The 27,636-nt window shown below is 64.7% G+C and overlaps 1 protein-coding gene across 3 annotated transcripts; it reads left to right on the top strand.

The window, feature by feature from the left end:
• Positions 1-135: 135 nt before the first annotated feature.
• Positions 136-25,480, top strand: LDB1 (LIM domain binding 1). 3 transcript variants are annotated; one of them, XM_042784257.1, is made up of 11 exons: positions 136-262; positions 20,366-20,468; positions 21,087-21,131; positions 21,354-21,429; positions 21,760-21,862; positions 22,083-22,255; positions 22,590-22,712; positions 22,869-22,952; positions 23,257-23,380; positions 23,797-23,939; positions 24,288-25,480. In XM_042784257.1, exons 1-11 carry the CDS (start codon positions 238-240, stop codon positions 24,516-24,518), a joined length of 1,230 nt encoding a protein of 409 aa, XP_042640191.1. In that variant the 5' UTR covers positions 136-237; the 3' UTR covers positions 24,519-25,480. The 3 variants fall into 3 exon arrangements, with proteins under 3 accessions (XP_042640191.1, XP_042640145.1, XP_032850618.1); XM_042784211.1 differs by having other exon boundaries at positions 23,797-23,945; XM_032994727.2 differs by lacking the exon at positions 136-262 and adding an exon at positions 19,797-19,907 and having other exon boundaries at positions 23,797-23,945.
• Positions 25,481-27,636: the final 2,156 nt, after the last annotated feature.

Here is a 27,636-nt window from a genome sequence, read left to right as displayed (position 1 = left end):
GCCGCCGCGGCCCCCGCCCCTCCCGCCTCCCCCGCCCACCCCCCCTCCCTCCCGCCCCCCGCCACCGCCGGTCCCGCGGCGCGCTCCGCCTCGCCCGCCCCTTGGCCGTGGCCGTGCCCGCGGCCGCGCGGGGCTGCCCGCCGCCCGCCGCGCCGGAGTCCGCGGCGCGCCGCCCATGCGAGACCCCCGCGGCCCCGGCAGCGCGCAGCGACCCCCGGCCGGGCCAGGCATGTGAAGATGTCAGTGGGCTGTGCATGCCCTGGTGAGTGCCGCGGTCGGCGGGGTGGGGGGGGCCGGGGTGCCCGCGGCGGTGGGGCTGGCTGTGGGGCGGGGGGCCGCGGTGGTGTCGGTGTTGGGGGTCCGGGGTCCCCGCGGCGCTGGCGTTGGGGTCTGGTTGTGGGGCTGGGTCCCCAAAGCGTGGGGACTGGAATCCCCCCACTGTATTGATGCTGGTGTCCGGCCGGGGGGCCGGGACCCCACGGCACGGGCGTAGGGTCTAGACATGGTGCCAGGGTCCCCGTGGCATGGCCGCGGGGCTGGGGACTGCTCCGTGTGGGTACTGTGGTTTGGCCGTGGGGCTGGGGTCTCCGTGGGACCAGCGCTGGTGTCCAGCTACGGAGCGGGGGTCAGCAACGTGCCAGGGACTGGGGTCCATTGGGTCCAGCTGTGCGGAAAGGGGTCCCCACAGTATGGCTACTCCGGTCCAGCTGTAGGGTTGGAGTCCCCAGGGGACGGGGTGCTGGGGCCTGGGACCCCACGGCGTGGGTGCTGGGGTCCCCATGGCATGGATGCTGAGGGCTGCTCACGGGGCTGGGACCCAACAGCGTGGGTGCTGGGGCCCTGCGCGATGGGTGCCAGTGCCAGCCCCGGGGCTGGGACCCTGCGGGCAGGGTGCCGCAGGGACTTTGGGCAGGTGTGCGGGTGGCACTGCGAGGGGTGACCCCGAAGCAGCCCCCGTAGCTGGGACAGTAGCTTTGTGGGGTGCCCCAGCTCCCCACGTGAGTGTGGGGCCCAGGGTCCCTGGAGGGACTTGGCAGTGCTGCCAGTGAGTGTGGGTGCTCCCCCACTGTGGCCATTGTGGGGTGCCTGCTGAGGGATTCCTTCCCCCTCCTGGCCCCCGTGGGCTGGCGGGGCTGCTGGGGTACTCCAGGAGGGTGTGACGAGTTGGTGAGGTCTCAGCACCCGGTGGGATGCTCACCCAGATGCCGGGGGGAGGTGGGGGTTTGGGGCAGCTGGCCTGGCAGCAGTGCCTGCTGCTGCGTGCAGGACGTCGCTGTGCTGGGAGTAAGGCAGGGCAGGGGTCCCGGTGGGCTGCCGGACCCTTCTGTGGCACCAGGTCCCGGTGGTGATGGAAGGGGGGGAGCCCTGCCCAGGGGTGCCTGCCCGCCCTGGGGTCGGGGTTCTGCCATTTCCCTGGGCAGCCGGCTCTTGGGGTCCCTGCGGGGGGGGGGGGGACAGCGGGGACGCTCCTCAGCCCAGCTCCCGTGACAGCTTTCCGGTGCCCCAGCGGTCCCGAGAGAGCCTCCCACTGGGGGCCCGGACCCCCGTGCTGGGGGTCTTTGGATGGGTGGGTGGGGGGCAACGGGACGCTGTGACAGCACACGGTCCCTCTGCATCCCTGGGGGCTGCCTCTGCTGAGGGATCTGCAGCTGGATCCCCCGAAGCGGGGAAAGGAGGGGGGGGGGTTGCCCCTGCGTGGCGGCCCCCCGCCCCTGCGCTGCCTGCGCCTCTCCGCCGTGTTTCCATGAAGGCAGGCGGCCCCTTCCCCCATCCTTCTCCTCCTCCTCCTCCTCCTCCTCCTCCATCTCCCACTGGAAGCTGCCAGAGCGCTGCTTCCTCAAGCAGAAAGTCACGTGAACCTCCCTGCGAGCCAGGCCGAGCAGCCACAGCACCCGCCCCGCAGGCACCCCGGACCCGGGGGCTCGACACCCCCCCCACCCCTCGCCCCGACACCCTCCCAGCCTTGGCGGGGGTCCCGCCTTGGCAGGGGTGACGGCAGAGCGACGGATAACCGTCGCGTCCCCCAGGAGCTGGCCCGGTGCCACCGGGAATGTCATCGCCATGTTGGTGGGCGCAAAGCGGAGTGGGGGGGTGTGTGTGTGTGTGTGTGGGGGGGGGGGTGTTGGGACTGGGGGGGGGGTCCTCCCTCAGTGCAGTGATGGGGTTGCCGTGCGGTTGCAAGCATCCCTGCGGATGGCTTCGTGTGTGTGTGTGTGTGTGTGTGTGTGTGTGTGTGTGCGCGCCCGCTCCCCTGCGGCGGGGGGAACACGCGGGTGCGTGCAACGTGCGTGCACACGCGTGTGTGCCCCCCCTGCCTCTCCCCCCTCTCCCCCCTCTCCCCCCCCCCCCGGCTCCCCCGCCGGGGCTGGGTGGCACATCCAGAGCCTGCGCCCCCCTCCCCCTTCCCCTCCCCGGACTGTTTATCGGAATATAGAAAAAACAAGCTCTGCCGCTGGCCTCCTGCCAGCCAGAAACATTTAATGAGCCGCTCTGCCCAGGCTGCTCTTCGGGGCTGCGTTAACTTGGAGGAGTTTCCTGCCTTGGAGCTGCTCCTGGGGGGGTCTCAGCCTCCCCCCCCCCCCCCCCCCTTTGAAATTATGCCATCTCAGGGGGGTGACATGCTCCCTGCCATCCCCGGGGGCTCATCCTGCCCAGCTGCAGCTCCTTTTGCACCCCCCTGGGGATGTTGCCGTGCTTCTCACCCCCTTCTGCAAGAGGTTTGGAGCATGGAGGGGTTGCTCAGCTGGGAACCTGCTGTGGTCCTTGCACCCGAGGGTGGTGGGGAGCTGCTGGGGTTGTGGAAGGCTGGGGAAAGGGGGGGGGGGGGGGGCGGTGGCTTTGGACCCCAGCCCAGAAATGGAGACGTGAGCAGGGAGAGCGTGCCAGGCCCAGAGCGGAGCCTGGTGCTGGGGCCGGTGCCGCCGTCCCCGGGACTGCTCGGAGCAGGGCTGGCAGCCTGGCCGCCGGGCACAGCCCTTCGCACCGGGCAGGTTTTGGCATCCAGACCCCAGCGGGCTGCTGACCCCTGGGGGCACCGCTCTCCCAGCATGCCCCGTGCTTTCTTTTTTTAGTCATTTTTATTATCATTATTTTTTCCCCCCATAGTGATGGTGTCGATGCAGAGAGGGGGAGGAGAGGAGCGGAGCTGAGCTCCCTTCCTGCGGGACTGGCTCCGGCTCCATCTTCATGGCAGGGAAGCGATGTTCCCGAGGTCAGCACCTTCCCTGGGACGCCTTGCGGGGAGCCTGTCCGTGCACCCCTTTGGCAGGAGGGAGGACTTCCCAACCCACACGCTTCGGGTCCCGGGATGGATGTGCCCGGCTGGTGGACAGCCCGTTGCCGTTTCCCTCCCTTCTGCCGAGCTGGAGCCGTGCGTCCCCCGCCGTCACGAGGCCGAGTTGTGCCACGTGCCTCCTGCGACAGATGCGCTGGGAGAGGGACAGCGGGGAGCGGGCTGAGTGCTGCGGCAGGGGGGGTCGGGCAGCCCCAATGCGCGTCAGTTCTGGCTCTGAAAAACCCCCCGGGGCTGCCTGGCACCTTGGGGTGCACCTGGTCACGCTGTGGGGAGGGAGTGGCGGGGGGTCCCAAGGCCTCATGCTGCACAGCCATGCACTCTCGTTTGGGCTCTCTTCGTATTCTTGGCGATGCTCAGACAGAAGATGCCGTTCGCCCCGTCCCCTTCTGTGTGGCGAAGCACCTTCCTGGTAGATGCCACGTGTGCTGTGTCGCCTGGCACGCTCCAGCGAAGGCAAGATGGTGTCTTGGCTACTTGGTGCTGGGCAAGGCAGTTCCTCAGGGTTTTGGGGTGCTGGTGTGAGACTAGGCACATCACATCACTCCCTGGGGCCGGTGCGAGCCCACCCTGCTGCCGGTTCAGCTTCTCCTGGGGAAATGTGGCTGGGTTAGCGCCGAATCAGCGGGCTCAGCGCTGCGAGTCTGTGCCGGGGCTCTGAGTTTACTCCATTAATGGTGGTGTCTGCTCAACACAAACCTGCTGTGAAAGCTGCTGCCTTGAGGAGTGGGCGGGTGCCAGCCAGCAGGATGGGACCCCCGGGGCAAGGAGGTGTCCCTGCAACCTGGGAGTGTTTGTGGCCAGCAATGCACGGGCTGGGTGGCTGCATGCCCCCGGGCAGGATGGGAGGGCACAGGCATCCCCTGCCCATCCCCTGCACTGCTGAGTTCAGCTCAGCCGACTTCATGCCACCCTCTCCTCCCCGCCTCTGCTGTGGGATTCCCCAGCCGCATCCACGCTGCTTGTACACACGAGGCGTGGGACTGCGTGGCACGCCGGGAGCGTGCGTGCCCATGCACGACGGCAGCTCATGTGTCCTGGGGCATGCTGCGCTGCCAGCACGGCCTGTGAGAGCCCCCAGCCCCGTGCCGGGTGACACCGGTCCCCGTGGGGCTGCCGTGGTGCATGGTGTGGCTGCACCCCTTCTTCACCTCATGCCTGGGGAGCAGCGGGTGTCAGGGCAGCTGGGCTGGGTGCCCCCTCCCCAGGTCGGCTGTGGGTGCAGGCAGGATGGGGCTGGGTGACCGTTATCGGCTTGCCTGCAGGCTGAGGCTGTGGTTTCCTGCCGGTGCTGGGTGCGGGGGGGTGGGGAGGGTGCTGGGGAGCTGGCAGGGCTGCCAGGGGGCTGCCGGGCCCTGCCTGGAGCGGGGCTGATGGCAGCCATCCGCCTGGGACCCTTAGCTCATGTCTTGGGGGCTCTGCTGGGCAGGGATGGGGTGGCCGCAGCAGGGGTGATGCTGGTGGGTTTTGGGGAGGTTTGCTGCAGCGTGCTCACAGAGGTGTGGGAGTACGGGCTGTGCACCAGCACGGGATGTCCTCCTTGGGCAGGGGTGCCAGGAGGGATGGCACCCCCCAAGAGCTGTCACGCTGGTTCCCTGTCGCTGCTCGCCCCCTTCCCTCCCAGGCAGGTCACTGATCAGGGTGAACGTTAGACCCAGAGTGTAATCTTCCCTGCCACAGGCGCCAGCCCCTGCTTGGCCCCAACCCCACCCGGCCCACAGGGCAGCTGATAATGCCTTGCCTGCGCCCCTCTGCCGCTGCTTTCTCGGGGCGGGGGGGGGGGGGGCCCTGTGGGGTGGTAGCTCCTGTTCCCTCTTTGCAGGGTCTTGATCTGCCCCTGGCTTTGTGGGACCCACGGGCAGATCTCGGAGGTCCCCCTGTACCAGAGTGATGGTGCTTCCCCCTGGGACGGCCCCACGGTGCGGGGGTGGCAGGCAGGAGCCGGGGGGGGGGGTGTGGGTGTGGGAGGGGGGGCCTCCTGCTTTCTGCAGGAGCGGCAGCCCTGGCCCCCCTCCTACGTGCCGAGGGGCTGGTGCTGGGAGCGCAGCCAGGTTTCTGCAGTGTAGTCCAGGTGGAGCTGCCGCCTGAGCCGGGCTGGGACGCCGGCCGTGCTGGGGACGGCGCTAGGTGAGGGCTGGTGGGGTGTCAGCCCCCCGTGGCGGGGGCAGCTCCTGCGGCCCCCCCCCCCCACCCCCTCCCTGCTCTGCAGCAGCCGTTTGCACCAACCTCCGCTCTGCCACATGCATCCTCCTCCAGCCGGGGTCACGCACAGCCCCGGGGGCTCCCCTCCAGGGCAGGGGCTGCCCCTGCCTGCTGCAGGCAGCTGCCCACCCTCCCTCCCCTGCAGGGTGTGTGTGTGGGGTGGGGGGTGAGCTCTTGCTCGCCCGAGCTCCCGCCTTCCCACGGGTGGGAGCAGATGGCAGCACGCCGCGTCGCAGGCACGCAGCTCCGCCGGGCACGGGGCAGGCCCGGGCGCCCCGACCTGCCTGCACCGACCGGCCCGGGGTGATCCCGGGGCAGGGGCAGGCAGGAGCAAGGCAGCAGGAGCTCTCTCCCCGCCGGGGACGGTAGCGCTGGTGCGACAGCGTGGAGCTGCTGGTGGGGCAGTGGTGCCGGGAGTGGGGGTGCCGCCTGGGTACGAGGGGTGCCAGGCTGCCAAAAATCCTCGCAGAGGGGCATTTCCCTACCAAGGCCGGAGAGATGCTGTCACGCCTCTCCCAGCTTGGCAGCCCTTGCCAAATCCTCTGGGCAGCTACAGCGTGCCCAGGCGCCCTGCCTGCTGCCAGCGCGTGCGCGGCAGGAGGCTCGGACCGGTGGCAAGGTGTACCCCCCCCCCCCCCCCCCCCCCAACCCATAGGGGCGGTCGGGGCTGGGTGTCTGCTCCCGATGGGCGTTGGACCTGGAGCTGTGTGAGCTGCTGTCCCCATCCCACGGTGGCCGTGTCCCTGCTTGGCCTAGGTGGTGGGGAGGAGGCAGCCGCTAACAGGAAGGACACGCATGTTAGCAATGAAAACACAGCAGCGAGAGGAAGCAGAAGCGATGCATTATTGATGGAGCTATTTGATGCTGCTATATTCGGAGAGCCGCTCCGGAGCGCTCAGCAGCACCACGTGGGGAGTGGCAGGGGGGGTGGGCTCCTCCGTCAGAGACTTACCTGCTTTGAGTCAAGCACATGGGGCCATGGCCCTGGGAGATGTCCCCTGCCTTCTCCTGGAGGGCTTCCAACACGGGAAGGCATGGTGCTGTGGGGGCAGCAGGAGGGATGCTAGCCCTGTGCTCATCCCGGTGGGGTGGGGGTTTGGTGGGTGGTGATTCCCAGCCGTGCAGATCTCTCTGGGGATGCCGGGGGACCTGCTGTGGCTCGGGAGACAGAGAGGAGAGGATGGAGGGGGAGCAGCAGGCCAGGGTCCGGGGTGCTCTTGCAGCTGGGAGGAGAGTCCCTGGAGCTACGGGGCTGGGTGTTGAGGACTGTGCCTTGGTTTCCCTTTTAAGCAGCAGTGCCTGCCCCTTGGGGGATGAAGGTCTTCTCCGGGGATAGCAGGCAGATGCAGGTTGCTGGGGCTGCGCAGCCATGCTGCCTGTCACCCCCTCCCCACGGTGAGATCCCAGGCCCAGCCAGGCTTTGGGGACCAGCCCCAGGCCAGGAAAGGGGCTGTAAAACAAACCATTCCTGTAACATGAGAGAATCCACCTGGAGCCTCCAGAGGAGCCTTAAAACCCTGCGGCTCTGGCAGGCTGGCCCCGGGCTGCTGCCAGAGGGGCTGGGGCTCACTGCTGCGGGTGGCCGCGCCGGGGCCGAGCTCTTGCAGGACATGTGTTGCGATGTCTCAAGGACATCACGGGAACACTGCGGGGCATTTCACTGGTGCCGGTGCCATGGGGAAACCCATTGCCAGCAGAATCTGCCAAAGCCTGCCTGCAGACTGCGCCTTCCCCGCGGAGCCTGCGGCCAGCCGGGCAGCGCTGCGGCTGACCCGCCGTACCGGAGCAAGGCATGATGTGAGGGGGGACACCCCATATGGACCCCATGCGCTTTAGGGTCCTGTGCCACCCTGTAATCTTTCTCCACCTTCTCTTGTTTTGGAGGGGATGGGCACAGATGCATGCGTGTGGTTGCTGCTCGTCCAGTGCTCGCACACTCGGGTTGTCTTGTCTGTCCCCTGTGGGATGCTCAAGATGTGACCCCGTAACTTCCCACCCTGCCCTGGCAGCCGGCTTTTCCTCCAGCCTCTGGGCTTTCCTCCTGCCTCTGGGTGTCTGGAAGCCATTCTGGTTTTGAAGGGTTAATCCCAGGAGCCCCCAGTATCTGCCGCCTGCCCAGCATGACTCACCGTTGAGTTTCTAGCCTCCCTCAAGCCTCTCTCTGTGGGAGAGATGGAGCTTCTCCAGCCAAAAAAGGGGGCCCCTCTTACTCAAGACCCCCCCTTGATGCAGGCTTGCATACCTTTAGCGGGGAGAGAAGCCCCTCCTTGAGAAACGGGGAAGCAAGACTTTTCTATTTGAAAGGTGGTAGGATTTGGGGAGGGGGGTGACTGTTGCCTTCCTGAAAGGGGGGCTGTGGGGTGTACGCCATGCTGCACTGCTGCAGGCTGCATCTGTGTGCGTGTGATGGTGCCCTGGTCTCGCTGCTATTTGGACAAGTCCAGGAGCTTTGGAAGTGCCAGGCCAGTCCGTCCTTCTGTGCAGGCTGTGCTGTTTGCAGAGCTAGCAGATTTTTATTATTATTATTTTTTTTATGTAAGCATGCATCCACATCCCGGCTCTACGCTTGCGCCTGCCGGGGCCCCGGCCAGGCGTCCGTGCGAGCATGCCCTGCCTCTGCTGCCCTGCTCGCCTGGGATCCCTCACGCACACTCTGTGGGCACACCGAGCCCCGACCGTGGGGACCAGAGAGACCTGGGCATCCCCCAGCTGCCGTGGTCCCCACCAGGCTCTTCCCATCCGCCTGTCCGGGATGCATCCCTGTGCTCATTCCTACTCCCCAGCTGCCGCCGGTTCCCAGGCCGAGACCAGCACTGGCTGTCGGAGCAGGGCTGGGCTTTGGGGAGCCCGGGCAGGCGTGGGGCCCTTGCTAGGGTGAGAGTGGAGGCTGGGATCCAGGGGATGCGGTGCCCCATCACAAAAACCCAGGGAGCTGGAATCACCACTCCCCCCGCACTGCGGGCGTGAGCACATCGTGAGGAAGGGGCTCCCCCCACCACCCTCGCCGCCACACACGCTTCCCAGCTGCATCCCAGTCCTTCTGCTCTCCATCCAGCATCTATTTAATTATTAACTCGGCTATAACCATAAACAGCTGGGGCTGCTGCAGCCACGTGGACCAGTCCAGCGCTGTCGTCAGAGCCGAGCAGGGACACGTGAGCAGTCCCGGAGGGCTACTGAGCCCTGGGATAAATTGCTCAGGGCATGTTTGCCATGGATGCGTGGGGCTGTGGAGCCCAGGGACCGGTGGGTCTCCTCTCTGATCCCCCTGGCCACAGCACCGGCCCTGAGAGTTGCTGGTAGAGGGGCAAAACACTGCTTTTTGCAGTATTTTGCAATAATGGCGCGGTGTTGAGCGTTGGTGGCTGGCTGTGCCTCATGCATCCTTGAGCCCTGGAGTGGGAATGGAGCGTGGGTGGGCTGTTGGGTATTTAACGGCCGGTCTTGACCAGGAGGGCTGTGCCATCCCGTAGCTGTCACCGTTGTGACGGCCGACATGGTTTATTGGCCTGACGACAGCGGGTGGCAGCCCTGTCTCACCTGGTGCCACGCAGATTTAGGCTGGCAGGGGGACGGGCAGCGTGTTGGGGCACTCTCAGCAACCCCCGTGCCCAGTTTCTGCAGCACCGACAGCGTGGGTACCTGCGTGCCTTTTGCAGAGCGTGGTTTCACTGAGGTTTCTGTGTTTACAGTGAGTTTTTCTCTCTGTTTATCTGGGTTTTACAAAGAGTTTTTCACTGTTTATCCATGTGCCCCTGGAAAGTGGTGCTCACTGCAGGTTACCCTGCAAGGGGAAGGGGAAATTAGGCACGGTGGGGACCAGCGTGGGGATGGAGCCTTGCTCAGCCAAGAGGTGCAGGGGGATGCTGCTGCTGAGCTGCTCCTGCCTGTCCCTCTTCGGTGCTGGTCCCAGCCGGCAGCACGCCGGGTTGAGGAGGGGGGGGGGTCTGCCGCCAGTCCTCAGGTGCAGGGCTTTGGCGGCACAGAGGGGAGGACACCCCCGAAACCTCGTGGCTGAGATTTTGTGCCTGCCACCCGTGTAGTGTTGGGGGGGACAAGCGTGCTTGGCAGGACCCGTCCGGTTGTGCGTGTGTTATCCCACAGCTGCTGTTTTGGGGAGGGGATGAGGCGTGGGCCTGGCCGTGTGAGTGAGGGGGTGTGGGAAGGTGTGTGTGCCCCGGGCGTGGGAGCACACCCAACGGGGGGGGGGGCTGTGCTGGGAGGTGTGTGGGAAGACGTGCAAGCGCATGCCGGCCCGTCAGCGTGCGCGCCAGCCCGCGTGTGCAGGGCGAGATGCACCAACGTGTGCGTGTGTGTGAGCCTGCGACAGCCCGGCGTGACGAGCCAGGCTCTCCCACCCAGAGCCGGGGGGCTGTTGGGGCTTGGGGGGGGGGGGGGGGACGGGGACGGGACACCCAGGCTGGGTTCTGGGGTTCTGGCTCAGGTCCTGCTGCCCACGGGCCCTCCAGCTGGGTTGGGAGCGCAGGTCTGTGCCAGTGCCCTGCTAGGGCAGGGAGCAGGAGCTCGCAGGGGGCAGGTGTGGGGCAAGGCGGGGAATGGGAAAAATGGGAATTTTTGTAATGGAAATTTTCATAATGGAAATTTTTTACAAAAATGAAAATTTTTATAAAAACTCCTAATTGGAAGAATTCGGAAAGGGCATCTTTTGGGTCTGGTGGCAACTGCAAACCAGCACACTTTTAATATCCCCTCCCAAACAGAACGGTTGTTTGTTTTTGTGTTTTGTTGTTGTTGTTGTTTTCTTTTTTTTTTTTTTTTTTTTTTTCCCCCTCGCCATAAACTGGGGGAAAGGGAAACAAGTTTCAGGGAGAAAAAAAAACCCTGAAAAACTTCAAAGCAAAACCCCAAACCAAACTAGGGAAAAGGTGCATTTTTATTGAAACTTTCGCAGGGGGAGGAAACCTTTTCCCGGCTGGTGCCGCGTTTCTCAGCGGGACCCGGCTCCATCCCGCATCCCGGGGAGCGCTGGTACGGGGGGGGGGGGGGGGGGGGTGTGCGTGTGGTGGTGGGGGGCAGCTCTCCGGGGACCCCCTTTTAGCCGTGACCGCCGGGTCCCTGGGCACCCACTTCCCCCCCCCAGGCAGCGCGGGGCCGGGGTGGTGTTGGGTGTGTGTTGGGGGGCGGGGGTCGGTGTTGGGGGGGGGTAGGGGGAGCGGTCTCCGCCGCCGCCGCAGCCATTGTGGTCCCGGCCGCGGCGCAGACAAAGGAAGCGCCCCCGCCCCGCCCCGCGCCCCGCCCGCCCCGCCCCCGCGGCGGCCCAGCGCCCGCCCGCCGCCCGCCCGCCGCCCGCGCCGCCGCCGGACCCCCGCCCGCCGCCCGCGCCGTGAGTCACCCCGCCCCCCCACACTCACACACACCCCCCCCCCTCCCTCACCCCCCCCCCCGCCCCCCCCCCCCTGGAAGTTTCCCGGTTCCGGCCCTGTCGTTCTTTCCCCCCCCCCCCCCCCCTCCCCAAACCTCCGCCTCGCCGGTGGCGGCCCCGCTCGGGCGGCGGAGGGGAGGGCCGGGGTCCTGCCCGCGACCCCCCCCACTTCCCCGCCTCGCCCCGCGCCTGCCAAGTTGTGCGCGGTCGCGCCGCGCCGCCGCTCCCCGCCCGGCCCCCCGTACGGCCCGGGATCCCCGCTGCAGCCCCCCCCCCGCCCGCCCGGCCCCTCTCCCCCCGCGCCGGCTCCATCCCTGTCCCCGGCTCCCCTCTCCATCCCTACCCAGCTCCCCTGTGCACCCCCGGCCCCTCGGCTTCTTCCCTCCCTACCAGTTCCCCTGCCTGTTCCCCCTCTCCCTCCCCGTCCCCCCGGCTCCCCTCTCCACCTCCTAGGTCTTGGCTTTTGGAGAGGCACCCCCAGCCCCGTGGGGTGCTGCCGGCAGCCCCCCATGCCCCACCGTGCCCTGCTCCATCCCAGCCTGCAGCTCCCTTTGTTCTTCCCCCAGCTCCTTCCCCTGCCCGAGCCCCCTGACAGCTGCCCCGTGCCCTCCCGGTCCCCCCACGCGTGCTGTCACAGGGGCTGCGGGGATGGTGCCCGGCTCCGGGGGCTGCACGCCCGCCTCCCCTCACTGCCTGCTGCAACTTCATCCTTGCCCGCGGCTCGGAGGGTCCCGCCAGCCTCCCACGGGTGCCTGGAAGGGAATAAAAGCTCCAAGGGGTGCAAGCGCAGGGGGGCCACGCACCTTCTCACAGGAGCTGCCCCAGCAGGAGGTTGGGGCTCAGGGGGGGCTGCGGGCGCAGGGGGCTCATCCTCCTCGGCAGACAAAGCACCGGCTCAGCCCGGGGCACTTGGAGCGGGAGTCCGGGCTGGGGGTGGGCGCAGCATCCCTGGGCCCAGAGGAAACTCAGCGCTGCAGCTCCAGCCGAGGAATCGGCATGCATGTCAGGGCTGCAGAGGGGGTGTCTTATCTGGGGCAGGGGGGGAATTTCCCTGAAGCCCCCCCCCCCCCCCCCGGGAGAGCACGCTGTGACAGGCTGCCCTGCTCTCAGGCGGCTGGCCAGGCTTAGACCTCCAGTGGTCCCTGCCAGCCCGCCTGCCCGGGGTGGGTGATAAGATAAGCATCCCGGGGGATTGCTGCCGGGGCTTCCTTGGGCAGCTCCCGATCCCCTCGCTGCAGCCCTGGCTGGCCGGGAGCCCGAGGAGCAGCCGCTGGCGTTTGCCAAGGCTGGTGCCGCAGCCGGAGCCCAAACGAGAACTGGTGGCCGGTCCCTGGGTGAGGTGCGAGCAAAGGGCTCGGAGGCTGTGGGGTCCCACGGGGAATCGCCTTCCGGGGCACGGAGCGGTGCACCCACCCCTCATCGCAAACCCCTGGCTGCACCGGGAGGGTCTGAGCTGGCTCGTGGGTGCCCGGCGGGTCAGGCAGGCGTGGGAGCAAACACCTCTTCCTGGGGTCTCCCCAGTTTGTTCCCCTCGTGCTTTTGGTAGCGCCTTGTCTTGGCAGTTTTGCAGCGGCTCCTCCAGCTCTGGTCAGGTATCGGCTCTTACCACTTCTGTTCTAAGTACAGGCAAATTTGGATGTCCTTATTCCTTCTTTAGAGCTTCAGGTTTTGGAATGTTCTTGTGGGAGAATTGTGGTTTTCACTGAAGGAGAACCGAACGCTGTCTCTGCCCTCCTGATTTTGTAGAAATCTCAGATCTGTGATCTGAGCACGCCTTAAAGACTGGGGAGAGAAGTGGCCCGCAGAACAACATACAAGCTGTGTTGCTTCAAAAAGGGAGAGAAAAGTTGTGATCTGAGGGAGGACGGGCGGGTGCCGAAGGGTTTAGTGATACGGGGTTTTCGCCGTCGTTTGGTGGGGACTTTTCCCCTCGCCCGCAGCGGGTCACAGTCGATGTGAAATAGGAAGGGACCAGTAAAAAGCTGCAGAAGTTCATTTGTGAGCAAAGGTGCCCTGGCCTGGGGATCTGGAGCCTTTTTCAGCTTCTTTCCGGAGATCTGTGAGAGCCTCCTCAGCCCCTCGTGATGCAGGAGCAGGGTCGAGGTGGGCCAGCCCAGCCCCAGGGCCCCTTCCCTGTCCCGTGGCTGGCAGGGCGGCAGCAGCGCTTGTCCCCGAGCGGTCTCTGCCACCGTGCCGGCCTCCCGCGTGTTTGCAGCTCTGCACCGGTGTGAACTTGCGGTCTGCGTAAAAAAAAGATACGAACCCCATATCCTGCGTGGTGGCAGAGCAGCCGCAGCGCTTCTCCTGGCCCTCTCGTTCGGAAAACTCCCGTCCTCCGAGCGACCCAGGGATGGTGTGCTCCCGCTGGGGTGTGTGTGTGTGTGTGTGTGTGTGTGTGTGAGTTCGAGGGTTGCAAAGCTTGCCGCGATGAGGTTTGCTGCCCCACCGGTTGCTGTTGTTCTGTTGTTTCGGGCGGACTGGTGTTGCGACTGGGGATGCCCGGCCGAGAGGGTTTCCCCGGGGCTGCGCTGCGATGGCAGAGATGATTTCCACAGCGCTGCGCTGCTGGGGCTGGGAGCTCGGGCTGGGTTGCTCGTGCCTCAGGAGCACCAGGCAGGTGCGTTCAGCCGTACCCTGTCCCTTCGCTCCCTGGGGTTTTGGCCCCATCCTGCGCTGGTGATCCGAAGCCGTGATGCCGGTGACAGCACGTGCTGCCAGCGCGAGTCCAGCAACCACAAGCATTCGCTCTGTCCCCAGCGCTGCCAGTGGCCCGGCCCGTCCTTCGCTCACTTGCTCCCGTGTCACCTCCGAAACAGAGTCCTAAAGAGAGAGAAGTTCAGCCTGAGCCGGGACAGGGCGGGCAGAGGCTTGCCTTGACAGCTCGAAGAAGCATTGGAGGTACTTTGCGAGCAGCAGCGAGCAGGTTCCCACCGTGCTCATACCGTCCCTCCCCTCCGCGGGGCATCCACGAGTGGTCTGGACATTGGGGTTGAGCGCTGCGCCCCAGCGTCGAGGTTTGCCCCTGGGCACGCACCGCCCCGGCTCGGCGGGCGCCAGCTCCCCACAGCATCCTTGCAGCAGGAGTGATCCAGCTTTTTTCCCCCACCACCCCTGGAGCAGGCGGCTGGCCGGCTGCCAGGGCTGTGGGGGCTCCACCTAGGACGCAACATGGAGCGAGGCGGCTGTCGGCGTCGGGGCCGCCGTCTCCAGAGACTACGCGTCCCAGCGTGCCGCTCCCGGTGCCGTTGGCAGCGGCGGGGGAGCGAGGTGGAGCGTTGCATCCCGGGATCGCAAATCTCCATGCGCCACGTGGGAGCTGACAGCCTCCCACGCTCCGAGGCGGAGGCGCTCGGGGGTCCTGCCCCGGGATCCCCCCCACTTTGCGGATGGAGGGACAGACCTCAGCCCCTCTCCGCCGCTTCCCTGCCTGCCGGTGCTCGGCTCCGGCCCTCCCGCGTGGATCCCGTCCCTGCAGAGGGCTGCCCCAAGCAGCAGCCCCGCAACGCCGAGCAGAGCCGTGTGGTTTCACTCCACCACGTGCGTGGTGGGCGAGGAGCAGGAGCAGAGATGCTGGCTGCAGGCTCTGCAGGGCCATCGCCACGGCTGGCTATGGCTGTGAATTTTTCCCTGCTGCCACAGAGCCTGAAAAACCTTTGAAGATGAAAATCCTAGTTTGTCGAGAGGCTGTTTTTTCACAGGATGCCGACACGGGTTTATTTTCCAGCCCCATGGTTCCCACTGTTTGCGTGTTTGCCGGTGCTGTCCCGGTGTGTGGCGCGGGAGGGAGGGGAGCCCGGTCAGCGCCAGAGCCCCGCAGGGTGGCAGGGCCCCCGTGTGCAGGGGTCTGAGCGAGGAGGAAAGCGGCCGAAAATGTGAAAGGGGCATTCCTGAGGCAGAAACTGGCAGTCTTTGATTATGGATTGCCTTTGAGACGGCGAGCCAAAAGGAGTAATTAGGGACAGTGGGATATTTCCCTGAGAGTCGCAGGAAATGACTGCCTCGTGGTAAGTTGATAGTAGTGGAGCTGAAACTGGGTTATCTTTGGGATTGCATCTGGGGCTTGCAGCCTTGGACGTGATTCAATTTTCAGGCTGTTTTGCAATTGGCAGGGCGTGCTCTTCTCCCGTTTTCCCTCCCGGAGAAATCCCCGTCCACGTGTCTGAATCATCTGAGGGCCTGAACGGGAAAGGGGAGAGTCCTGCCATCTCTAGGGTTACTGTGGGGCAGTGAGATCTCCCCAGATCCCCGCTGAGTACCCAGCTCCACAGGATGCCTTCTCGGGACACCCTGGGTTGTGGCAGAGTGGGACTGCACTGAGCCTCGAACCCCAAATCCACATCCCAGCCCGGACTCTCCTTGCCCAGCGCTTTTTGGGTAGCGCCACCTTGCAGCTTGCATCAAGTTTGTCACTTTGTAATAATTAACTGCAGCTAATTATTACTTCTCTGGACGTCCCCCCTGAGTTTGCAAGCCAGTTGATAGAGAAGAGCACTGTCTGGTCCCAGGTGCAGTGTGGGGCTTTTGCACTCATGTTGCAGGATGAGACCTGGAGCTGGGGCACGCGTCCCTCCCCACGGCCTGGCACGCAGGGGACACCGCGCACGGCCACGTGGTGCTGGCAGGGAGGCAGCTCTTGCTCAAGATAAGCTCTGTCGCTGGCTCAGATGTGTGGTTTGAGAAAAGAGAGGGCAGGCGGTGCTGTGGGTTTTGCCTCTATGCGGGTCAGGGCCGGGCGGCGGGCTAGCCGGGTTGTCTCTGGACGACGCTGGGTCGGTGGCACCGTCCCATGGTCTCTTCCAGGAGGGACGTCTCCTCTTCTCTGGACAACCTGGCTTCCTGAGAGCTTCAGCTGGGTCAGTTCAGCATTTTCAAAGCAAATGGGGTTGCTGCAAGTTGAGATTGTTGCTGATTACGTCTTGGGCATGCCTCGCTGTGTGCTGCTTGGGTTCCTGTCAGTTTAATAAGGACATCGGGGCTTGCAGCTGGCTTCGCTCTATCTCCTCTGCTCCAAAGAAGAGAAGAAAAGGTGAAGGCAGGTTTGCGGGGACAGACCGTGGACTGCTTCGTGTGCTTCTTCCCGTCCCAGTCGCTCTGGTTACTTCTCTGTTTACCCCCCAACCCTGACAGCTTCCCCAACACCAGGCACCACCACCTGGCAAAGCTACATGAATTGAGACGCTGCCCTGCACCCGGCTTCGGATAGCACCCTCCTGGATAGCACCCTCCCAGCAGGGCTGGGCTGGGAGGATGGATTTCCTGCCGCTATCACGGCTCCCACACCCCAGCGAGGCAGCCCTGCGAAACAATGCCGCTATTTACACTTTAAAGCCTCGTTAGGCAGCCAGGAAGCAGCAGGCAGGGTGCATGCCGGGAAGCAGCGACAGCCTTCAGCGACGGCTAGCCCCTCTTCTTCGCTGGGCTGCTGGGAGGAGCAGGATGCTCTCTGGCTGAGCTGTAACCCTGCGGCCTCTTTCAAGCCCCGTTTCTTCATTTATTTTTATCTTTTCGCCTCTGGAGGCCTTGCCTGGTTGCTGGGCTTTGCTGCTTGCACAGAAAGTGTGCTGGCTGCCCGGCCAGGGATGGCTCCTCTCTGGGACGGGAAGCACCGATTCCTGCCGGTGGCTGCAGGTGTAGGAGTGAGACGCCAGCGCTGCTCCGCCTTTGTCCTCAGCAGTTCTTTGCTCTCTGCTGGTAGGACAGAGCGAGGGGAATGCAGGCAGGGGCTTTTCTCCCTGCCAGACACCATGGAAGGCTCTGTGTGTCCCCTGCCCAGGCAGGCAGCTCCTCGGTGGGCGCAGGTCTCGGCTCACTGTGCCCTGCTGTCTCCTGGCTGTGGTGGCTCTGCGAGGTGCCTGCCGTACTCTTAGCTGCTCGGGAAACCTGACATTCCTCAGCTCTGGGGGGCTTGGTGAGGGTTTTAACTGTTCCTGCTCCAGCGAGCCTGCCTGGCAGTGCACCAGAAGAGCATTCCCCATGGGGCTGGCAGCTCTCAGGCAGGGAAAGCGAAGGAGAAGGCAGACAGAGGGTTGGGCAGCGCTGGGCTGTATGTGAGTCAATGGCAGAGCGCCCGCCTTCCCTTCCCCGGGCACCCACCTGCCTGGAGCTGCTTCCTTGCCCGAGCTCTTGTGGCAGCTCCATACAGCACTGGCCAGCTCTGTCTTGCCCCTGGCCGGGGACCTGGCCTTGGCAGAGGATGCTGAGCCTGGGCATCCCTCAGCGGGGTTCCCTTCTCCTGTGGCTCCCTGCCGAGGAGGGGCCGCCCACCTGGCCGTGGGCACTGCACCGTTTGCCTGGACCTGCCCGGGCTGGTAGTTCACCAGCTGCAGCGTCAGCCTGATTTTTTTTTTTTCCCTTGCTGACCATGCACGTCTTTTTGCGGCGCTGGGCAAGCACCTGGGGACGGCCCTGGGAAGCCTCTCCCGTTGGCTCGGGGTCCACAGGGGCATCGCACGCCCAGCTGCCAAGTGACATCCCTGCTTGCAGTGAGCCTGCCCGGATCCTTGGTGCTCAAAGCCGGCGGCAGAGCAGGCACATGGCTCTGAGCTTGGCATCAGCTGGGGCCAGGCACCGGGCTTGGCTCGGGAAGGGCCGCATCCTGCAGGTCTGGGTTGCTGTGCCCGGTGGGATGGGGCTTGCAGGGCGCTGGGGCAGCGTGAAGGGGAGAGGTGGTGATGGAGGGATCTCCCAAACGGGGCGTCATGACTCTCATGTGGGTAAAAGTTGGTTGATGCTGCTGCTGTAAAGCAATTGCATTATCCGTGTAATGCGTGTAGTGTGAGTGCCTACAGCGAGTATAGAATTTGGACAGCCTGTATCAAATCCTAAGGCTATAGTTAGTGTTATTTAAAACCACTGAATCCAGTAATATTTTACGCTGCATTAAAAATAATACCTGGTCAGGATGCTGGTGTTGCTGAGGTCACATAACAGGCTCCTCTCCACTCCTCTAGATGCTGAGATAGGTCACTCGGTGAAGCCCCAAAAGCAGGTTGTGTCCGTATTAACCTGCTTGGGAAGGCCCAGGATGGAAGTGGATGCTTGGGCTGGGTCGGCTTGCCTGCTGCCTCCCCTCCTGGAACAGGGGGCTGGGGAAGAGCATGAGAAGCAGAACGGACGGAGAGTGATGCGTCCCCCTGGTCTCACCACCCCAGGAGACCTTCCTGCACCCCGGGAAGCAAGGTGGGGACTGAGGACAGCGAAAAACCTTGGGAGCTTTTTCCTCCCATCTCTCACCCATGAATAAAAACAAAGTGTCAGGAGGACGTGACCTGCTGGGTCTGATTTTTTTCTCCCCTCCTCAAGGACATGGTGACCAGAAACAAGCAGTTCAGCTCCTCGTCTCCAGCCACTGCTGTCTCCACCTAATGAATAGGTTCGTTTTCAACAGAAGACACGCGCTTTTGGGAAGTTTCCTATGCATCAAGCACGCTTGGACATTGGATCATTTAACAGCATCACAGAGGAAATGGAAATTCTGTGTTTCTAGTGCAATCTTGGTTGAATTATAATTTCCATTAGGCACGAGTTGACAGCGATTAAAGCAGAAAGCAAAAATTCCCTTGCACCAGCACTGACCTCGCTATTAAAAAATTTTTTATCTATGAAAACGTTAGGTAAGAGCAAGGGGCCGATGTTGTTAGCAGCTGTATGAGAAACTGTGCCGTGCCCCAGTTATCCTCGCTGCAGGCGGGCAGGAGCGACGAGCGGGAGCGGCTGGGCTGGCTCCGGCCCCACGGGACCAGCGTGTCCCGGTGGGTGCTGGGGAGAGGCTGGGTTTGGCTGCAGTGGGGAAACGTGGTGAAAAGGCACCAGGAAGACATGAAACAAGGAGTGAACCGCAGAATTCCCCTGTTGCAAGTTGGATTTAATGCCGGGGAGGTGACTCCCTCTATTTTTGACCACTTCTTGCTTGCTCAGCTGTGTGTGTGATCCCTGCGACCGCGGGCTCGGGGTCCCAAGCGGCTCGGTGGGGGTGACGGTGATGCCCTGGTCATTCGGGCTCCTGTGTTGCCTAACGGGTCCCGGGGAGCTGGATACCTTTGGTCTCAGTGCTGGTGTCACCGCTTTCCTTAACCCTGATGCTTTTTTGCTCCCCTCCTGCATCCATTGCAGCCAAGTGGCTGCTCCGATCCTGTCCCTGGGCCCTTCCCCGCAGCCTGGCAGTGCCCGGCGCCTCCCGGACGTCTTCCCTCCGCCGTTGGCTCGCGCGTTCTGCAGCAGCGGGCAGCAATCCCGGCAGCTTGTGGGCGTTGGGAAGCGCCCGGCCCGGGGCTGCGTGCGGGCGGGCAGCCGATGGGGATCCCGCCTTGGCCCCGGCAGCCCGGGTATGGCTGGCTTCGGGGCCCCCGCCTGCGGCACGGTGGGGAGAGAACATGCCCGTGCGCAGCAGGGCCGGCCGAGCCGGTGGAGCCGGAGCTGCCTGGCAGCCCGCCCGCCGCTGCACCCCATCCAGGTTGGCCCGGCTGCCCGCCGGCGGGGAGCCGCGTGCCTCGGCAGCGCCCGGCCACAGCGTGCCGGGTCCTGCCAGCCACGGGGCGTGCCGGGGCTCCCGCGGGGCTCGGGGAGGGGTGCTGGCAGCCGACGCTCCCGGGAACCTGCCCCAGCGGCGGGAGGGGGGCCGGCGAGCGTGGGACACTCCGGCCAGCCTGGATGGGGCTGGCTGTGCCGGCGGGGCTGGATCTGGTGGGCATCCCTGCCGCCCGTTGGCGGGGCGGGGGGGGGGGGGGGGGGGATCCCCAGGTTGCTTTCAGGGATGGGGGCTGGTCTGTACACGCGGCGTGCCCCGTTGCACACCCCATCGCACCCCATAGCCCTCTGTGGGCTCCTGGTCCTTTGCCCCAGCGCTGCGGCAGGGGGGGCATCGAGGCGTTGGGGTGGTTTGATCAGGGCTGGGGGCTGGTGTGTGGGATCTCTCCGTCCACCTGGAGCCGGGTGGCCGCCGGCTTGCCCGAGCGGCAGATGGTGGCTGCCTGGGGACCCGCCATCCGTCCCTCCGGGCGATTATTCACCCGTCACCATGACGATAGAAAGGTCAGCAAAAAGATCCCCGTGTGATTCCGGGGTTGGGTTGGTGGGATTAGGAGCGGCGCGGGAGGGAGGGCTAGAGGGAGGATAGGGCCCAGCCAGCCCCTCCACCCCCAGCTCACCAGCTGGACTGTCCCCCTCAGGCACCATCCCCAGAGCCCAGCCAGCTGAGGACTAACAAACTCTGGGCACCAGTGGAAAATCCCTGAGATGGGGCTGGGCACCTCTGGCTGCTGATTCTGAGACCTCAGCCCTGACCCTGTGGGTCCCATCCTGCACGGGGGAGGCCTGGAGCTGTGTGCAGAGTGAAGGGGCTGGGCTGGCATTGTGGGGGGAGCAGAGGAGGGATGGGGCTGTGCTGGTGCGGGGATTGACTGATCTTTCCTCCTCCTCCTCCTCACATCAGGGTGTCCATCCTTGCAGGGTGTCCCCAGCTGACCTGTGTCCCCTCTCTCTCTCTCCAGGCTGTTCCTCTAAGTCGTTCAAGCTGTACTCACCAAAGGAGCCCCCGAACGGCAACGCCTTTCCCCCCTTCCACCCAGGCACCATGCTGGATCGAGATGTGGGGTGAGCTGGGGCCTGGGAAGGGGTCTGCAAGGTTGAGGGTGCTCTGCAGCCTGCCCCCCAGGGTCTTTCTGTCAGGCATTCCCAGCAGCATACGGAGACTGGCGTGTAGAGTTGAGTTGGCGCAGGGGGACAGAGGGGCTTAGAGCAGGCACGGGTGAGACTGGGTGGAGAAAGGGCAATATTTGGGATGAAGGGGGCCCCCAGGTCCCTCAGCTCTGTGGGGCCAAGCCCGTTGCCAGGCCAAGCCACTGAGATGACCCAGAACAGGGAGCATTCCCGACTCCTGACAAAACAGCCCCTTCTCCACCCTCCGTCCTGCCTGGCACCAGCCCCAGCTGCAGAGGAGCCAGGCACGTTCCTGGAGAGCCATGGGCCAGGTCCCAGGGGCAGCGGACCAGGCACCGATGCAGGAGCAGAGCCCGGTTTCAGGGGTGCATGTCCCCCCATGGGGCTGTCGGGTGTTGGCAGCCAAGGTACCGCCCACACCGTGCGTAGGGTCTCGCCTCCAGCAATCCCAACCGCCTGCTGCTGTAGGGAGGAAGGGGGAGCTGTGGTGGGCAGGGAGGGGTCCCCCCACCAGCACTGATTGACCCACCTGCATCTCTTTCCCCACACCAGACCTACTCCCATGTACCCACCGACGTACCTGGAGCCTGGAATCGGGTAAGCCTAGGGGACTGGCGGGGACCCCGCTGGGAGGGGAGCGTGTGCCCGTGGTGGAGATGCCTCAGCAGGGCTGGCACGCTGCTGGCTGGGGTCTGGGGGGGGCATTGCTTGGCCTCTGCCAAGCCCTGGAGGGTCTGTGCGTCCCCCCACTGCAGGCTCAGGACCCTTTCCCACCCCGTGGCTGCCTCCCCCTCTGAGTTTTTGATCTGCTCTTGGCAGGAGGCACACGCCGTACGGGAACCAGACTGACTACAGGATATTTGAGCTCAACAAGCGGCTGCAGAACTGGACAGAGGTGGGGAGCTGGGGGAGTGAGGGGTGGCCAGGGGTGGAGGGACGCTCCCAGGGGTGTGTTTTGGGGATGGGGTCCTTTGTGCTGCCTGCCCTCGCGAGATGTCTTGGCTCTAGGAGGAGTCCCCTTGGCAGTGGGGTCCTGCCCTGCCGTGCAGGTCCTCGAGTGCCTTGTCCTTGGCCGCGGGACAGAGCTCATCATCCCTGTCTCCGAACACGCGCAGCCAGGAGCGCAGCCCTCTGTGGGCTGGGCATGTGGCTGCTGTGCCTGGCAGCCAGCGTCTGTCTGTCCGTCTCTCCTCCCTGTAACCTAGCGTCTCTCCGCCGTCCCCAGGAATGTGACAATCTGTGGTGGGACGCCTTCACCACGGAGTTCTTTGAGGATGACGCCATGTTAACAATCACTTTCTGCTTGGAGGATGGACCAAAGAGATACAGTGAGTACCAGCTCGAGCCCTCTCTGCCCAGGGCATTGTCTCTCGGGCAGGAGATGCGGTGGTTGTGCTGCGGGGGGGGGGGGGGGGGATGCGGGCATGGTGTCGGAGCTCAGCTGCCTCCAGCCGGCAGGGACTGGGGGGGCCCCTCCCCGTGCAGCCCCAAGGCCCACCTGGGTGATCCAGGTTTACTGATGTTATCTTCCTCCTTCTCCTGCTCCAGCGATCGGCCGGACTCTGATTCCCCGTTACTTCCGCAGCATCTTTGAAGGGGGGGCCACAGAGCTCTACTACGTGCTCAAGCACCCCAAGGAGTCCTTCCACAACAACTTCGTCTCGCTGGACTGTGACCAGTGCACCATGGTCACCCAGCACGGCAAGCCCATGTTCACCCAGGTACCGGCTGCGCCGCGGCGGCTCCTCCTGCCCCTTGTGCTTTGGTCCAGCGTTCCCCCCCGGGGTGGCTGCGGTCCCACGGGGCCATTCTGGGCTCGGGGGGGGTTGGCTTGTGCCGAGCCTCATGGCAGGCAGGGGCGAGCCACTGGGAGAGTGTCCCAGTGCGCAGCGTGGGTTCCCAGGGTGTCGTGGTTTAGGCTTCTCACAGGGGGCCGCCCCGATAGCCCCCTCCCCTGCCACCAAAAAACTCCACCGCTCGCTCAACCCAGGACACAGGGGATTTGGGCTGGGGGGAAGCGGGGGTGGGCTGCGCCTGACCCTGTGCCCTGCCCAGGTGTGTGTGGAGGGGCGGCTCTACCTGGAGTTCATGTTTGACGACATGATGAGGATAAAGACGTGGCATTTCAGCATCCGCCAGCATCGAGAGCTCATCCCCCGCAGCATCCTTGCCATGCATGTGAGTACCATGCTGGGAGCTCCCCCGTGGCACGAGTGACACGGGGTGGCTGAGCTCCTCTCTCTGCTATGCAGCCTGGGGGGACCTCGACCCTGGGCACGGGAGGGCCATCCCCAGCCCGGATGCAGCTGAGCCATCTGCCCCTCTCGCTCTTAGGCACAGGACCCGCAGATGCTGGACCAGTTATCCAAGAACATCACCCGCTGTGGGCTCTCAAACTCCACACTCAACTACCTCCGAGTAAGCATGTGGGAAGAGGGGGGGCACGGCTCTGATCCTGGGCGGGGACCTTGGGTAGGCACCTCTTGTGCTCTCAGCTGCCCGATGCCTGGCTGCCCTGGGGCGTGAGGAGGCAGCGGGGCAGGCTCTGCAAGAGGGAACTTACAGATGGGCTGCAGGGAGCCCTGGGGCTGTGGGTCTGCCAGAGCTCACAGGCTCCCAGCGTGGCTGGAGCTGGTGCAAAGCAGCCGGCTGCCCATCAGCGGGGCTTTTGCTGGGGCCTGGAGCATCGGGATCTAACCCTGCGTCTGTCTGCTCCCTGCAGCTCTGTGTAATCCTAGAACCAATGCAGGAGCTCATGTCACGACACAAGACCTACAGCCTCAGTCCCCGGGACTGCCTCAAGACTTGCCTCTTCCAGAAGTGGCAGCGGATGGTCGCTCCTCCTGGTGAGCCTCACGCTGCCCGCTGTGCTGCCCGCGGGTCTCCGGGGCTGCCCGCACAGGCACTGTCCCCTGGCCTTGTCTTGTGAGGCTGGGCACGGCGAGCCAGGCAGCTGGCTTCCTTCTCTGCTGGTTTGCCTTCCCGCCGGGGCAGAGTGGGGCCGCAGGCAGCCAGCACTCCCTGCCCGGGGCTGCCAGCTGCTTGCGGAAAGCAAAGCAGGGATGGAATTCTTCCCTGCACCCTCTCCTGTCCCCTGTGCTGGGGGGACGGTGACGCTGCGGAGGGGAAGGAGGGTGGTGATGCTGGCCTGGGGTGGGGGTGGGGGGGATGTGGTCATTTCAGAGAAGGGGGGTTTGCAGAGTCGGGGCTGGGGGGGCACCAGCTCCTTGTTGGGACTGACCACGTCTCTCTCCTCCGCCAGCGGAGCCAGCACGGCAGCAGCCCAGCAAGCGCCGGAAAAGGAAGATGTCGGGGGGCAGCACCATGAGCTCCGGTGGGGGAAACACCAACAACAGCAACAGCAAGAAGAAGAGCCCAGCCAGCACCTTTGCCCTGTCCAGTCAGGTACCTGTAAGCATCCCGTTTCCATTCTCTCTTCCTCCCCTGGGGTGGAGGGGAGGGCTCCCTGCCTCAGCCCCCGGGAGCAAGTAGGGGAAGACCCCCGGGGCCTGCCTGTCCAAGCTCTCCAGGTGATGGGGAGAAGGAGGGGGTGTCCCAGCTGCCCTCCCTGAGCTGCTTTGCTCCTCTGCGAGGGGGGTGAGGATGTGCTGCTCCACGCAGCGCCCGGGCCTCTGGTCCTGGGATGAGGAGGTGGCCCCACGGCTGGAGAAAGGGCCCGCAGCGTTGGGGGTGGGTCTGGCGGCCCGGGCTCCCCCCACCTCGATTATGTTTCGGGACCGTCTCCCCTTTCAGGATGTGATGGTGGTAGGCGAGCCCACGCTGATGGGGGGGGAGTTTGGGGACGAGGACGAGCGGCTCATCACCCGGCTGGAGAACACGCAGTTTGACGCCGCCAACGGCATCGACGACGAGGACAGCTTCAACAACTCGCCGGCGCTGGGGGCCAACAGCCCCTGGAACAGCAAACCGCCCTCCAGCCAGGAGAGCAAGTCAGAGAACCCCACGTCGCAGGCGTCGCAGTAACGGCCCCCCCGCCGCCCCGTGGACTCAGTCCCAACCGATCTACCTGTACATTTGCAACGGAGAGTGACTGGGAAGCGGCGAGGTACCGGGGGCGGATCGGCTCCGTGCGGCCGACGGGGCACCCGGCCCAGGGCGTGCGGCCGGGCGGGCAGCCCCCAGCCCTCTCCCCCCGCCGCCTCCCCGCTCCCCCCACGCCTGCCTCCCCGCCGGACCCCAAGGCAGGGGTGGGTTTCCGGGGCTGTAGCTTCGTTATTTCCCCCCTTCTCCCTCTTCCTCCCTGCTTCTTCCCCGGAGACCTTCTCATCCCCGCCCTGATGTGCCCAGCCCCTGCCTGCTGAGCAGGGGGGGGGGAATTAGGAGGGAGGTGTCGGCGGTGGCTGGCGCGCGCGACCAGGGAGCGGGCGGTGTGTGCAGATGCTGTGTGTTGGGGTCTGGCACAGCGCAGCAACCTTCCTCCTCCTCCTCGTCCTCCTCCTCCTCCTCCTCCTCCCCAGCTCCTGCGGCTGGGGTTTGCTGGGCAGCCACCCGCAGCAGGGTTGCACGCCTCCAGCCCAACCTGGGGCTGGGGTGGGGGGGGGGTGGGGGGGCCGTTGATGGAAAGCCTTCCCCCACGCTCTGCCCCACAGAGCCCCCTCCAGCCGGGGTCGGATCCTGCTGCGCTGGGGTGGTGTCGGGGATAGGGCCCCATTGCGTTTCCCCGCTCTCCTGCACCCTCCCCGTCCCCTCGCTCCCCAGGGGTGAGAGCGCAGCAGGGCCGTGGGGGGACTCTGTATATAGGAAGTGGGGGGGGGGGGTTGCTCAGGGGCCTGGGGGGGGGCATGGAGGACCTGCAGCTCTGCCAGAGTAGCCGGTGCCCTGGCTCCGTACCCACAGCCCCTGCGTTTCCCCCCCACCCCGCGTGAGTCCGCCTGGGGCCCCTTTGCAACCCCCGGCTCCTGGTACCTCCTACTTTTGTCTTTTTTAAGAAAAAAAAAAAATAATATTATTAAAATTGTAAGTTTAAAAAAAAAAAGAAAAAAAAAAATGGGAAAAGCTCCCCCCCCAGCCCCCTTGCTGGTTCCTCCCTCCCCACCCTGAGCCCTCTCACCCTGTCCTGACTTTTGTACAGGCTTCTTCTCTTGGGAGTCTCGTTTTATATCCAGTTCGGAGAGCTTCAAACCAAGGAGAGACTTTGCAGACTTCCTTTCTAATCCCTCCAGGGGCCGGGGGCGGCAGCCCCCCGCCTCCCTCCTCAATGTAAATCTTGTGTGCTGTTGTCCCCGCTCCCCCCCCCTCGGGTTCGTGTACCTCGTGCTTGTACATTTCCGCGCTGTAGACAGTGTGTACGATACTGTTCTTTCAATGTGTTATCACTAGAGCAGGTGCCTCCATTGATGTTAGGGGAAACGATGAGAAAAATAATAATTTTGGGGGTTTTTTTGGTTTAAAAAAAAAAGAAAAAAAAAGAAAAAAAAAAAAATCCCTTCCAAGGCTTCTTCCAAGGAGAAGACAGGAGGTGCCAGGGGAGGGCGTTTGTGCTCACCAGCTCACCCCAGCATCCTTGGAGGGGGGGGCTTGGGGGGAGCCGGGGGTCAGGGCTGCCTGTGGGCACCCCCACCGGCACAGCCCCGAGGTGGAGTTGCAGTGAGTGCTGCCACGGGGATGGCTGGGGGGGGGGGACGGGACTGCCCTGGGGATTGGGGGGGGGGGGGGGGTGCGTGCAAGAGTGCGTGTGAGAGAGGTTTGTGTGTCTGTCTGTGCGTGTGTAAGGGAGCCCGGGGTAGCCAAAGCAGCCCTGCAGTTTGGGGGAGAGGGAGGGTGCACCCCAGTCTCTCCACCAGACACGCGCCCCCACCCCCCCCACCCCAGCTCCCCACCGGGGATTCTGCAGCACGTGTACCCCCTGCCCCGTGGGCCTGGCAGGCGTCACAGAGGGGCTGTCCCCTGCGCGGGGTCTCTGGCTGCAGCAGGGGTGTTGCTTGCACCCTGCATCTTGCCCACTCGTGGCTGAGACTGCAGGGGGTGGCCAAGCCAGGAGGGGGGGGGGGGATGCGCAGCCCCTCTGTCCCCCCCCTCTTTCTGCTGTCCCTGGGGTCAGGCAGGGAGACGGGAGCCCCTTGGCTCAGCCCAGGCCTGATCTCAAGCCCCAAATCCCCGAAGAGATGCCTGTGTCGGCTCCCGGGCCCCTCCATGGGCAGCCCAGAGGTGGAGGGCTCAGCCCCATGGAGCGCCAGCTGTAGGCACGAGGAGGGGGGTCCCCACAGCCCCTCTGCAGGTGGGGGGCAGGCTCCCAGGGTGGGAGCCTGGTGTGGCGGGGAGGGGGAGCTCTGCTTTGCAGTTAGGGTACGATTCTTGCCGCCGTGCTGCTGGGCTCCTGTGGAGGGTGCAGAGCCCCTTGCTGCCCTCCCCGGGCACACTGTAATGCCTTTTTGTTTCTCTATTTTTTTTTTTTTTTTTTTTTTCTCCTTCCTCCCCTCCATAGTTTGTGCCATTTATGAGTCATGTATGGTACCAATAAAATGACTTTTCGGTTTGAGGCTGTCCTGAGCGCTTATTTCTGAGCACGGGACCTGGCAGACATGGGCAAGGCGGGGTGGGGGGGTGTCCCCTTGTGCCCCCAGTGCCCTGGCAGGGGGGTGCAGGCACAGGGCTCGCTGTGCTCCTGGGACAATGCTGGCTCGCCTCGGGCTGCTGGTTCTCAGCCAGGCCCCAGCCGGCTCCCTGCCACGCCAGGGAAAGCAGAAATCCCAGCAAGGACGGGGCACAGGGCTGCTGGGAAACAGCCCAGTTCCCCAGCCAGAGCAAACAAGCGGCTCGGGGCCTGCCTGGACACCAAGGTGATGGGCACGTCCCCTGAGAAGCAGTGAGGGTGGCACGGTCCTGCTGTGGGAACAGAGCAGCAGCAGCTGAGAGGCATGAAAGTGTCGGGGGGGGGGGGGGGGCGGGCAAAGGAGGGGCAGGTGTCCCCCCCCAGACGGGGAGGCACAGCACCAGATTCCATAGGGACTACCCAGATCTGCCTCTAGAAGCTGGGGGGCCCCATTCCAGCACCAGTGGCAAGATGCTGGTTTCCCAGTTCTCCCAGACCAGGACAGAGAGCTGACCCCAGAGATGGCATTTTGCTATCCGCACTGGGTGA

The sequence above is a fragment of the Tyto alba genome, unplaced genomic scaffold, assembly GCF_018691265.1.
Source record: "Tyto alba isolate M040663 unplaced genomic scaffold, T.alba_DEE_v4.0 Super-Scaffold_1, whole genome shotgun sequence".
Classification (NCBI taxonomy): Eukaryota; Metazoa; Chordata; class Aves; order Strigiformes; family Tytonidae; genus Tyto; species Tyto alba.
This window is presented reverse-complemented; position numbering and strand designations above follow the sequence as displayed.